Below are 12,911 nucleotides of genomic sequence, written 5' to 3'. Positions count from 1 at the left end.
CCACCCCGGTGACTGCACTGTACCACCCCGGTGTCCGCACTGTACCACCCCGGTGTCCGCACGATACCAGCCCAGTGTCCGCACAGTACCACCCCGGTGTCCGCACCGTACCACCCCGGTGTCCGCACCGTACCATCCCGTGTCCGCACCGTACCACCCCGGTGTCCGCACCGTACCACCCCGGTGACCGCACCGTACCACCCCGGTGTCCGCACCGTACCACCCCGGTGTCCGCACCGTACCACCCCGGTGACCGCACCGTACCACCCCGGTGTCCGCACCGTACCACCCCGGTGTCTGCACCGTACCACCCCGGTGTCTGCACGATACCACCCCGGTGTCTGCACGATACCACCCCAGTGTCCGCACCGTACCATCCCCGGTGTCTGCACGATACCACCCCGGTGTCCGCACCGTACCATCCCCGGTGTCTGCACGATACCACCCCAGTGTCCGCACCGTACCATCCCCGGTGTCTGCACGATACCACCCCGGTGTCCGCACGATACCACCCCAGTGTCCGCACCGTACCATCCCCGGTGTCCGCACGATACCACCCCAGTGTCCGCACCGTACCACCCCCAGTGTCCGCACTGTACCATCCCGTGTCTGCACCGTACCACCCCCGGTGTCCGCACCGTACCGTCCCCTGTGTCCGCACCATACCACTCCGGTGCCCGCACTATACCATCCCCTGTGTCTGCACTATACCACCCCAAAGCTTTAGGGATTGTGGAATCTGTGGAATCAAATTGCACAATGCATGATTTTGGAAGCTGCAAGTATACAGTTGTTCAAGTAGTTAAATTAAATATCAGAGAGTGTATACAGTTTACAACCTGAAATTCATCCTCTTCACAGACATCCATAACCAAGAAATCCCATAGAATGAATGATAGAAACATCAAAGCCCATCTCCCCCACCCTTCACACAAGCAGCAGCAAAAGCATGTACCCCTTCTCCCCCCCCACTCATGTCAGCAGAGGCACCAACTACCCCACCACCCCCTCCTCCATGAAAACATTAGTACAGACCCCCAGAGACCTTGATCCAGAGTTCATCAATACAAGTCCATAACCCAGCTCCTCTCTCTCTGTCTCTGTCAATCCATCATCCCTGCTGTTGCTGATGAATGCCAGGTCAAAGAGGACATATGCCACCCCATACCCACCGCCCTTTTCCATGCTCTGGCAGCCCTCTCATCCCTTTTCTTCCTCTCCCCCACCCTCATGACTTGCTCATTACCTTCGTTCCTTTATTCCAAGGTTTGCTGTCTTCACCTATGAGATTCCTGTCAATTCTTCAGCCCTTTATCTCTTCCACCTATTGTTCCCTAGCTTTTGACATAATTCCCTTCCATCACCCCCCCCATCAATCCTAGCTGCCCCCTCTCACCTGGTCTCACCTATTATCTGCCAGCTTGTACACCTTCCCCTCCCTCTACCTTCTGCCCCCTGACTGAGGAAGACCCGTGGTCTGAAACGTCAGCTGTTTATTTCCTCCACAGATGCTGCCCAACTTGCTGAGTTCTTCCAGCACTTTTGACTGTGTTGCACAACACGCAAAAGGCTGAAATAGCTCTGAGAGAAATGGTCAGCTGACATTTTGGTTTGAGATCCTTCATCTTTACTCCATGGATTAGCCTCCACAGATATTTTCTGACCCATTGAGTCTCCCTGGCACTTGTGTCTTGCTCCTGATTCCAGCGTCTGCAGTCCCTTGTGTCTCCAGAGTACAAATGGTTGATGTTTGTCAGTCAAATCTGGTGTCCATTTTGTCCATCAATCAGTCAGACCTAGTATCCACATTGCTGTAAGTGACTCAGACTGAATTTAAGTGAAAATATCCTCAATTCACTACAGTTTTCTGTTTGGAGATATTACCTTGCTTTGAGAAGAGGTCATGCAATTCATAAACTACTTAAATAGATATCGTTTTCTGAGGAAATTTCCTTTGTCTGCTAAACAGTGGAATGCCAGCTGTGGGCAGTGAATGTAGCAGGGATCAGCGGGAGGCCAGAATGGCCTGAGGTGAGAGGGAGTGTGACCCCTCTCAAAGCCTCAGTGTCAGGGGTGGCATGGTAGCGCAATGGCTAGCACAGGCAGCATCTATGGGAAAAAAAGTACAGTCAACGTTCCGGGCAACATTAAAGTCAACTGTGTGAGTACAGTTTGCCCTTTCACCAAAGGTGGAGACCCAAGAGACGGCCGATGCTGGAATTCTGAGGCAGAATTGAGCTACCTGACCAGCCGAGTTTCTCCAGCAGCTTGGTTTGGGCCCCTTATAAGGACGATGGTTTCAGGGAACCGGGACTGTGTAATGAAGAGCTGACATTTTTCAGATCAGTTCAGTGAGGTTTAACATCTCATTGTGCATGACTTTTTATCACCACTGAAAGTTGAGAGATTTTTACATCATACAAAAAGTGCTGGAGAGAACAAAATTCCCACTGAGTCTCATTTCTTGGGCAACACGGTAGTGTAGCAGTTAGCATAACGCTGGCGACGTGGGTTTAATCCCGCCGTTGTCGGTACGTTCTCCCTGTGACTGTGTGGGTTTCCTCCGGGTACTCCAATTTCCTCTCACATTACAAAGACGTACCGATTAGCAAGTTAATTGCTCACGTGGGTGTAATTGGAGGGCATAGCCTTGTTGGGCCTGTTACTGTGCTGTATCGCTAAATAAATAAACATGCAGGAACGTGTGCTAAATTGCACTGCTAATTTATTTATTTAACCCAATTTTCAGCAGCACAGCACCATCTTTATTTGGAATTGTGAGAATGAATTTCTAGCCCTCTGTTCTTACTGGGGTCAGTATAAGTATAAACTTGGCTTGTTTTAGTGCAGGGGTTCCCAAACTGGGGTCCAAGGACCCCTTGCTTAATGGCGTTGGTCCATGGCATAAAAATGGTTGTTTAATGGTATTGGCACATGACATACAAATGATTGGGAACCCCTGGTTTGGAGCCAACCAGCATGGAAACAGGCCTTTAAGTTCAAGCCAGTCAATGCTGTCGCATCTGCCCTTGTATGGTCCGTAACCCTCACAACTTCTCCTATCCACGTACTTACCTAGATCATTTTTAAATGTGGCTACTGTGCCCACCTGAAACACAGTCTCTGGCAGCTCATTCCAAATACACTTGAAGAAGCTGCTCCGATGTTCCATTTAAACTGTGCACTTGATCTCCATCCCATCATTCTCCACAGGGCCCTACTGTTCATGGTATAAGTCCTACCCCAGTTTCATCTCCCAAGATGCATTACCTGACATTTATCCGGTTTGAAAGCTATTTGTCAATACTCAGCCTGCATACCTAACCCCTGTTAAAGATGGGAAAAACTTGGTCTGTTCTCTCTGGAGCACTTGAGGTTGATGGGAGACCTGAAAGAGGCTCATACATTAGGCGAGACATGGACCTGAAAGAGGCTCATACATTAGGCGAGACGTGGACACAGTAGGCAGACATGGACCTGAAAGAGGCTCATACATTAGGCGAGACGTGGACGGAGTAGGCAAACACGGACCTGAAAGAGGCTCATACATTAGGTGAGACTGGACGGAGTAGGCACACGTGGACCTGAAAGAGGCTCATACATTAGGCGAGACGTGGACAGAGTAGGCAGACACGGACCTGAAAGAGGCTCATAAATTAGGTGAGACTGGACGGAGTAGGCAGTTGGTAGCTGCGAAGGAGAGAATGGGCAAACGTGGATTTTCTTCTCTGCAGCATTGGGGGCCGAGGGTGAACTAATGTAAGCAGATACGTAAACAGGGTTGATAGTCAGTCTTTTTCCCAGGTTGAAATGTCTAATACTAAAGGCAAGAGGAGAAACATTTAGAGGAGATACAGTATGTGTGACAGGTTTGATTACACTGGTGGGGGGGGGGTAGGTGCCTGGAATGTCCTGCCAGGGGTAGGGGTGGCATTTGAGGCATTTTGACAGACACATGAATGTGCAGGGAAGGGAGGCAACAGGCAGATGGGATGGTGGATGCTGGTTCGATTTCAACATTTAAGGGAAGTTTGGATGTACGTGAATGGGGGGTGGGGTGGTTATATAGGGCTGTCACCCAGGTGCAGATCAATGGGATTAGGCAGAATAATATTTCAGCATGGACTAGATGGGCCAAAGGGCCTGTTTCTGTTCTGTAGTTCTTTATGACTGGCATTGTGCTTAGTGCAGGTATTTTGGGCTGAAGGAAGGGCTTGTTCCTGTACTGTACTGCTCAAAGTTCTCTGTTCAGACTCCTGGTATGAGCTGCCCTGCTGTGATTTCTAATTCCGTGTTATTGTTAAAGGGAGAGCCAAGGCAATGCTCCTCCCGCTCCTGGGGGCCTCACCTTGTCCACCACACGGCCGGTACAGCAGGACATCAGCAGGCAGAATGGACAGCACGCCGAGGATATGGACAACCTCCGGAACAGCAAGCTGGCAACACAACCTGTCAATCCCAGGAACACCAACAACCCCAGGGACGCAGCCAATCCCACCAACCCCTCAGACCCCTCCAGTCTTAATAACTCTGGAAAAATCGGAAACCACACTAACCCTCCTAATCCCAGTAATCCCTCCAATCCGCTCAACACAGCCAATCGCAAGGCTCCCACCACCACCCCTGGGAATCCGACCAATCCCAGCAACCCCAAGAATCCAGAGAATAACCTCATCCTGACCAACCCGACCAGTCCCAACAATCCAGCAAAGGCCGTCCAAAAGCCTGATCACACAACTATAAACATCCCGTTTGCTGATCCTACTCTACAAGGTAAGGCTGTGAGTGCTGGGGAGAAAGCTCTGATAATCTGGCACCCGATTACTCGGAATTCCCGACAGTTCAGTATCTGGGGCACTCGTTAGTCCAGAGTATAAGCGAGGAATTTAGACTGTAATGGGGCTGTGTAAACAGAGCTGGAGGCCTAGAATACAGCTGGGTCCAGGGTTAGTGGTGGGAAAATGGAAGGTCGGTGTAAAACAGACAAAAACTGAAACTTACAAGACAAGCTCACCAGGATCTGTTTCCTGCTCCCTTAAAATTCACAGGGTACCGAGGGTAATTTGCTGCAGTACTGTGTAACAAAGAAAAATAAAAGTGTGTTCAAGTTTCAATAGCAGTAACTTCTAATAATACTGAAAATCTACTTGTGCTGAACTACAAAAAACTTGAGAGCCCCTGTCTAAGAAGGGATGTGCTGCCATTGCCCTGTACTCACTGGAGTTTAGAAGAATAAGGGGGATCTCATGGATACCTATTGCATATTGAAAGCCCTAGATAGAGTGGAGATGGAGAGGATGTTTCCTGTAGCGGGGGAGAGGGCACAGCCTCAGGATACAAGGATGTCCCTTTAGAACAGAGTTGAGGAGGGATTTCTTTCACCAGAGGGTGGCGAATCTGTATAATTCATTGTCACAGATGCTGGGTGGGGGTGGGGAGGGGGCAAGTCATTGGGTATACCTAAAGTGGAGGTTGATAGGTTCTTGATTAGTGAGGGCGTCAAAGATTACAAGAAGAAAGCAGGACAATGGGGTTGAGAGGGATAATAAATCAGCCATGATGGAATGGTGGAGCAGACTCTTTGGGCCAATGTCCTGTGTCTGCTTCTCTGCCTTGTGGTCTTATGAGTAAGATAGGTAGTTAGAATCATTTTCCCAGGGTGGAAATGTCAGATATTAGAGAGCATGCTTTTAGAGTGAGAAGAGGAAATTTTAATGGAGAGGTTCAGGGTAAATAATTTTTTTTACACAGAGTGGTGAATTGCCAGGGATAATGAAGCAGATATGACACATACTTTTAGACAGACACATACGGCGAATGGAGGATATGTATGATGTGCAGGTAAAAGAGATTTAGTTTAGTTTGGCATTGTGTACAGAAAATAGACTTTATGGGCTGAAGGGGCCTGCTCCTGGCCTACTGTTCTATATTCTTTAACTGGAGGATTATAGGGACTGGCTAGGCTGGGGTTGTTTCCTTTGAAACAGTGGAGGCCCAGGGAAATTTAAATGAACTTCATAAATTACTCAGAGGCCTTCCTAGGCCTATGAAGTTTCAATGAGCATTTATTTATGGTAATGGATAGAAAATGAGATGGGCGTTAATGGCTTAATGTTTTCCTGTGATTTTCTGGAACTCATTTCCTGAAAGGGCACTGGTGGCGGAAACGTTCACCAGATTATATAACAGCTGGGAGGGTGCTTGTGCTCAGTAATGGTATCCCAGGACAAGAGCTGTGATGAGGGGGAGTCTCAGTTGTTCTTTCTCGGCTTTCAGATAGATTGAATGGCCTCCTCTAATCTTGGGATACAGGAATAACCCAAGGGAAGGAAACGGCCCCAAATTAGGCAATGGGTGAGTCAGTGCTGGATCGGCTGGAGTGACCATATTGAGTGGAACCCTTCCTTGAGTAGGATGTAGCCAATCAGGGAACAAAAAATAACAAAGCAAATGGATGGAGGAACTCAGCGACTCAGGCAGCATCTGCAGGGACAAAGGGATAGTTCGTGTTTCAGGACAAGAGTCTGCACCAGGACTGATTGAGTAGAGGCGAGGGGGTCTGGCAGGGGCCAGTGGGTGATTGTGGTACCAAGTGAGGAGAGACATGATGGGGGAAGGTGGAGCTGGGTGAGGTGGGGGTGACTGACAGCCGGAGCCAGTTTGGGGATAAAGAGAGGGAGGGTAGGGACAAAGGTGATTGATACTGGAGGAGTGATGGGGTGATGGAACTGGATGGAGAAGGGTGAGCCAAGGGACAAGAAATCCAGGTGGATATGAGTTTGACTGCTACTCTTGGAGCCTGATGTGAACTACAAACCAAGCAATGAGACTGTTCCCATTCTGTCTCCTCAGTGAATAAGAATGCGAACACAGACGCTGTGCCCACAAAGGAAGAGGAAAAGAAAGAAGAGGAGAGGGTGAAAGCTGACAACGACGATGGTCCAAAACCAATGCCTCCCTACAGCTCCATGTTCATCCTGAGCACCACCAACCCGTAGGTCTCTCCCAACAACTATCTGACCTAACGCGGCTTCACTGCGAAACCCTGCATGACCAAGCTTGCTGTGTTCCCCAGCCACTGTCATTAAAGTAAATGAATTTGCCCTTGGGGTTTCTCTGCCTTTTTAATGTATTCCTGAGATCTGGGCATCAGTAACATTTAGAACAGGAGTTCCCAATCTGGGCTCCACGGACACTTCAGTTAATGTTAAGGCTCCATGCATGAGAAAGGTTGGAAACCCTGATTTACAGTTACGTAGTGCTATGGCATGGCACTGGGCTCCTCAGCTCGACTAGTCCATTGTGCCCCCTAAGCTAGTTCCATTACCCACATATGGTGCATACCCCGCTATACCCTCCTAGCCACGGACTTATCCAAATGTCTTTTAAATATTATCATTTACCTGCTCCTTAGGCTCCTTCACTCTTTCACCACACCTGCTACTGTTTCACACAGACTTGAAACTCCAAACGCTCCTGGCCAGCCTCTCTTGATCTTATAAAGTTGAAGTTACTGAAACTGCTGGCCATATCCCTGCTTGTACCAAGCCCTGTCCCCCATCACCTGCCATGCTCACTGACCCACTCTGCCTCCCAGTTTGGTGATGCCTTGTCATTAAAATTCCCAGCCTTTTTCTCAGATCCCAGCTCTCTCTAGGTCAGGGGCTCACAACTATTGTTGTTCCGGATAATCTCTTCCAGACTCTCAGCATTCCAGTATGTTGCTCTTTCCAAATGTAACCACAGCACCATTGGTGCTCAGGAAACACATACTGACACCCCCTCCCCACATCTCTGTGTACCTCTTAGAGTCACACAGCTCAGAAACTGGACCATGCCAACTAAGATTCCCATCTAAACTAGTCTTACTTTCCCACGTTTCACCCATAGCCCTCTAAACACTCTATCCATGTGTTGTGACTGTGAACAAAGTCACCGAAGAGACACTGAAGCTAGTGGATATTGAAGCCTTTATTCAGCAAAAATGAGCAACACCGGTCAGTCGGCCTCTCTCTCTCTCCCCTCCCCTTCCCCCTCTCTCCCCTCGCCCTCTCTCTCTCTCCCCTCACCCCCTCTCTCTCTCCCCTCTCCCTCTCTCTCTCCCCTCCCCCTCTCGTCTCTCTCCCCTCCCCTCTATCTCCCCTCCCTCTCTCCCCTCCCCTCCCTCTCTCCCCTCCCCTTCTCTCCCCCCTCCCCTCCCTCTCTCTCTCCCCCTCCCCTCCCTCTCTCTCCTCCCCTTACCCTCTCTCTCCCCCCTCCCTCTTGTCTCTCTGTCTCTCTCATTTCATGCATGTACAGGCATTAAATGAATGGGTGTGTCCTGGTCTGCAATCACCCCCAGTCTGCAGCTCCAGCGAGACTACGTTCAGAGCTGCATTTTAAATTCAATTTACAATGCACATTCAGATCTGATGACTGGTTGCTGTTGAAATTAACATTCGCTATACCTCTCCAGAGAACACCGTAACACTGTATATCTCTCCAGTATCTTTCAAATGTAGTTAGCCAAATGAGTTGCTATTTCACAATAACTGTTCAATTCTCGGAATTACACCGGTCTGGAAAGCCACTAATCTCAACACTGTCCCACTTCCAACTCACCCTATCACAAGCTCTGTGTCCCTGCCAACACCTCCACCCTTCTTCCCCAGCAACAGTCCAAGTTAACCAGCTTGTTGACACTGCAATAACATTAGTCATCAGTTATCAGTGTCACGGGCTATCAACGCCATCTCTGAAACTGCCTGCATCAACCTGATGAGAAGCCGCATCATGTTTATCATCAAGTATTGATCAAATAAGTAATAAAAGGCATCTTGTCAAAGAGACTGAGAACAGTAATAATGGATGCAAGGAGACGTAGTGGCGACACGAGAGACTGCAGTCACTGGATCCTGGAGCAACACACAGAGTGTACACCCATCAAAAACTTCCTCGGATGTTAGCTCAGTTAATACCACCAGATTAGACTTGCCCAGGCATCACCCCTGAAGAAGATGGTAGAGTTTGTCATTGAAACGTTGGTTATAATTGATATCTTTTACCCAGCTGGAAGGCCGAGAAGAGTTTACTTGCCGAATACGCCGGGAGAGCACTAGATCCTTCCTTTAGCTCAGTTGTTCAATATTTTCTTGTGTCATTGTTCCTAGATCATGTAACTATGTTATACAGAGGGAGGTGGCTGGAATGGTTTCCAAACTGGTCAGATTTACTGCTGCAGTAAACCTCTTTGCTGTGAAATCCTTTCGACAGACTGCGCAGAGCGTGCCATTACATCGTGACCCTCCGCTACTTCGAGATGTGCATCCTGATGGTCATCGCCATGAGCAGCATCACACTGGCCGCGGAAGATCCCGTCCAGCCCAATGCCACCAGGAACAATGTGAGTGTCCAGCTTCCCCAAGAAATGTTTCTGTGATTCTGTCACGCCAGGCTCACTCTGGCACAAGTAAGAAGGGTGGGTGAAGAAAGTTAATGGCTGCTGTGCAGTTCTGGTCGCCCCATTACAGGGACGATATAAAGGCTTTGGAAAGAGCACAGCAGAGGATGCTGCCTGGGTTGGAGAATGTGATCTATAAGGAGAGGTTGTACAAGCTTGGGTTGTTTTTTTCTAGTGTCAGGGGCTGAGGGGAGATGTGAAAGACGTTTATAAGATTATACAAAGCATAGATAGTCAACACATATCAAAGTTGCTGGTGAACGCAGCAGGCCAGGCAGCATCTCTCGGAAGAGGTACAGTCAATGTTTCAGGCCGAGACCCTTCGTCAGGACTAACTGAAGGAAGAGCTAGTAAGAGATTTGTGGGAGGGGGAGGGGGAGATCCAAAATGATAGGAGAAGACAGGAGGGGGAGGGATGGAGCCAAGAGCTGGACAGGTGATTGGCAAAAGGGATACGAGAGGATCATGGGACAGGAGGCCTAGGGAGAAAGAAAGGGGAAGGGGGGAACCCAGAGGATGGGCAAGGGGTATAGTGAGGGTTACAGAGGGAGAAAAAGAAGAGAGAGAGAAAGAATGTGTGTATATAAATAAATAACAGATGGGGTACAAGGGGGAGGTGGAGCATTAGCGGAAGTTTGAGAAGTCAATGTTCATGCCATCAGATTGGAGGCTACCCAGATGAAATATAAGGTGTTGTTCCTCCAACCTGAGTGTGGCTTCATCTTTACAGTAGAGGAGGCCGTGGATAGACATATCAGAATGGGAATGGGACATGGAATTAAAATGTGTGGCCACTGGCAGATCCTGCTTTCTCTGGCGGACAGAGCGTAGGTGTTCAGCAAAACGATCTCCCAGCCTGTGTCGGGTCTCGCCAATATATAGAAGGCCACATCGGGAGCACCGGACACAGTATATTACCCCAGCCGACTCACAGGTGAAGTGTCACCTCACCTGGAAGGACAGCCCCCCTTCCCCCTTTTCTTTCTCCCTGGACCTCCTGTCCCATGATCCCCTCATATCCCTCTTGCCAATCACCTGTCCAGCTCTTGGCTCCATCCCTCCCCCTCCTGTCTTCTCCTATTATTTCAGATCTCCCCCTCCCCCTCCCACTTTCAAATCTCTTACTAGCTCTTCCTTCAGTTAGTCCTGACGAAGGGTTTCAGCCTAAAACATCGATTGTACCTCTTCCTAGATATGCTGCCTGGCCTGCTGCGTTCACCAGCAACTTTGATGTGTGTTGCTTGAATTCCCAGCATCTGCAGAATTCTTCATGTTTGCGAGAGTAGACAGTCAATCTTTTCCCCGAGGAGAAATGTCAAGTGTACATTTATGGGGAAAAGTTTGAAGGAGATGTGGAGGCAGGTTTTGTAGACAGAAGTAGGTAAGTCCCTGGAACATGCCAGCTGTAGTGGCAGAAGCTGATGTGATGGTGGCACTTAATAGGCTTTTAGGCTCTTGGATATGCAGGGAGATAGGGATATGGATCATGTGGTGGCAGAAGATTTAGTTTGATTTAGCGCCATGCTTGGCACAGACAACGTAGGCCGAAGGGTTTGTCCCTGTGTTGTGTTGTTCCATGTTCTGAGCTATCTTCCCAATATTAGTCAAAAACTGCTGTGTTGTGGGGCTCTGTGAAAAGCTGAATTCAAAGTTCAAAGTGCATTTATTACAATACAACCTTGAGATTCGACTCTTTACAGGCAGCCACAAAACAAGGAAACCCAAAAGAACCCACTAAAAAAGGACCCTAAACACACAATATGCAGAGGAAAAAGAATAAATCACGCAAACAATAAATGCAAGCAAGTAGTGTCCGCACTGAAGTCCTCAAAGAGAGTCCGACTACGGACTATTAGTTCCGTGCAGAGCGGAGCAGCGCTCTGTATCAGTCCATGCCTCATCTTGGGCCCTGACACCCTGACCTTTTCAATCTGGCCTGGCACCTAAATCATTGTCCAAACATTGAATTCAGTGGCTTCAGTACGCTGTGAGTCCTGGACCATGCCGCCTCGATTCAGCCTGTACCCGACCCTTCTGATTCGAACCCGCACTTAAATGAATTGAACCTGGGGTCTGCCTCACTCTTGGCAACTGGTCCAGGGCCTCACCGCTCCTCGGTTCTGCCACGTCAAATCCTCCAAGTCCAAAGGGAAGTTACAGGCTATTGTCTGTGATGATCGTTTACCAGAAAAAGAGTGATTAACAAAGTGTTTAGTCTTTTTTTTGCTTTGTTTCATTGGTCACCAGCCAGAAATCGCTAAGGTTCATCAGTGCCATCTTAAACCAGAAGGTATTATTTCATTTCATTCAAATGACTTCATTTTAAAATTCTCTATGAAAGAAACATTTGACTATGACTCTCGAGTTTGCTGATAACCTCCTCATGAACCCACGGTGTTCAGTGACTATGGTGCTTCACGTGTTCCATTCCTTTAAATCTGTGTATCATCTCTCCATATTGCATGTTTGATGAGGGGCATCACACCATCGTGGAAGATCAGAGGCAGAGGCCTTTGATATTGGTTCCACCTCGAGATTTTGCTGGCTCCTTGTGAGTTCCATTCAGTGGTGTTCTGCAAGGCTTCTACCCGAGGTCTTTGCTAAGGATAAGGAAGAAATCACCGAATTGATAAGGTCATAGAAGCCCTGGCTTGACTGGAAGCCATGTGCCAAGTGTACAAAGTTACCACACCAAGCGTGCTGTGACCACACTTCAGGCAGGTTATATTGGCCTTCCAAAGACAACAGCAATAGTTGACCAAGGGTTAAATTCATAAACCACTGTGTATTCCCACACAGACCTGTCTGTCCACAGACTCTTCCACTGTCAAGCCGAGGCTAAATGGAAATTAGAGGAATAGCATTTCATAGTCCTTCAGGCAAGCTTAGCCATGGTAACATCAATATCAAATCTGGTAACCACTCCCCCCCGTCCCTCTATTCCGTTTTTCCAGAAAAGTTGTTCTTGAGTCTGGTCATCTGGATGTTCAATCAAATCATGCAAACCATATCATGACCTGTATCCAATCCCAGTTGGTACAAAAGAGGACAAGGAATGGCTAGAGTGGTGGGCATTCTCAATTAGCCTTCCTGAGGCAAACACCATGATGGTGGAATTGATGGCCTTGTTGCAAAGTTTGCAGATGAAATGAAGATAGGTGAAAGGACCTAGACAGATTAGGAGAATGGGCAAAGAAATGGCAGATGGGGTGCAGTGTTGGGAAGTGTATGGTCATGCCATTTTGAAAGGATTGACTATTTTCCAAAATGGAGAGAAAACACAAAAAACTGAGGTGCAAAGTAATTTGGGAGTCCTTGTGAAGGATTCCCTAAAGGTTAACTTGCAGATTGAGTCTGTGGTGTGGAAGGCAAATGCAATATTAGCATTCATTTCAAGAAGACTAGAATATAAAAGCAAGGATGTAATGTTGAAATTTTATAAAGCACTGGTGAGGCCTCACTTGGAGTATTG

The 12,911-nt window shown here is 48.3% G+C and overlaps 1 protein-coding gene across 1 annotated transcript in view; it reads left to right on the top strand.

Moving 5' to 3' along the window:
- Positions 1-12,911, top strand: part of LOC134339471 (voltage-dependent P/Q-type calcium channel subunit alpha-1A-like) — a 607,837-nt gene that overhangs the window by 421,940 nt on the left and 172,986 nt on the right. The window contains exons 22-24 of the mRNA XM_063036009.1: positions 4,307-4,773; positions 6,853-6,994; positions 9,253-9,382. Of these exons, the coding sequence (XP_062892079.1) occupies positions 4,307-4,773; positions 6,853-6,994; positions 9,253-9,382 (739 nt within the window). The remainder of the gene's footprint in view (positions 1-4,306; positions 4,774-6,852; positions 6,995-9,252; positions 9,383-12,911) is intronic.

The sequence above is a fragment of the Mobula hypostoma genome, chromosome 29 (assembly GCF_963921235.1).
Source record: "Mobula hypostoma chromosome 29, sMobHyp1.1, whole genome shotgun sequence".
In the NCBI taxonomy this organism is placed as follows: Eukaryota; Metazoa; Chordata; class Chondrichthyes; order Myliobatiformes; family Myliobatidae; genus Mobula; species Mobula hypostoma.
This window is presented reverse-complemented; position numbering and strand designations above follow the sequence as displayed.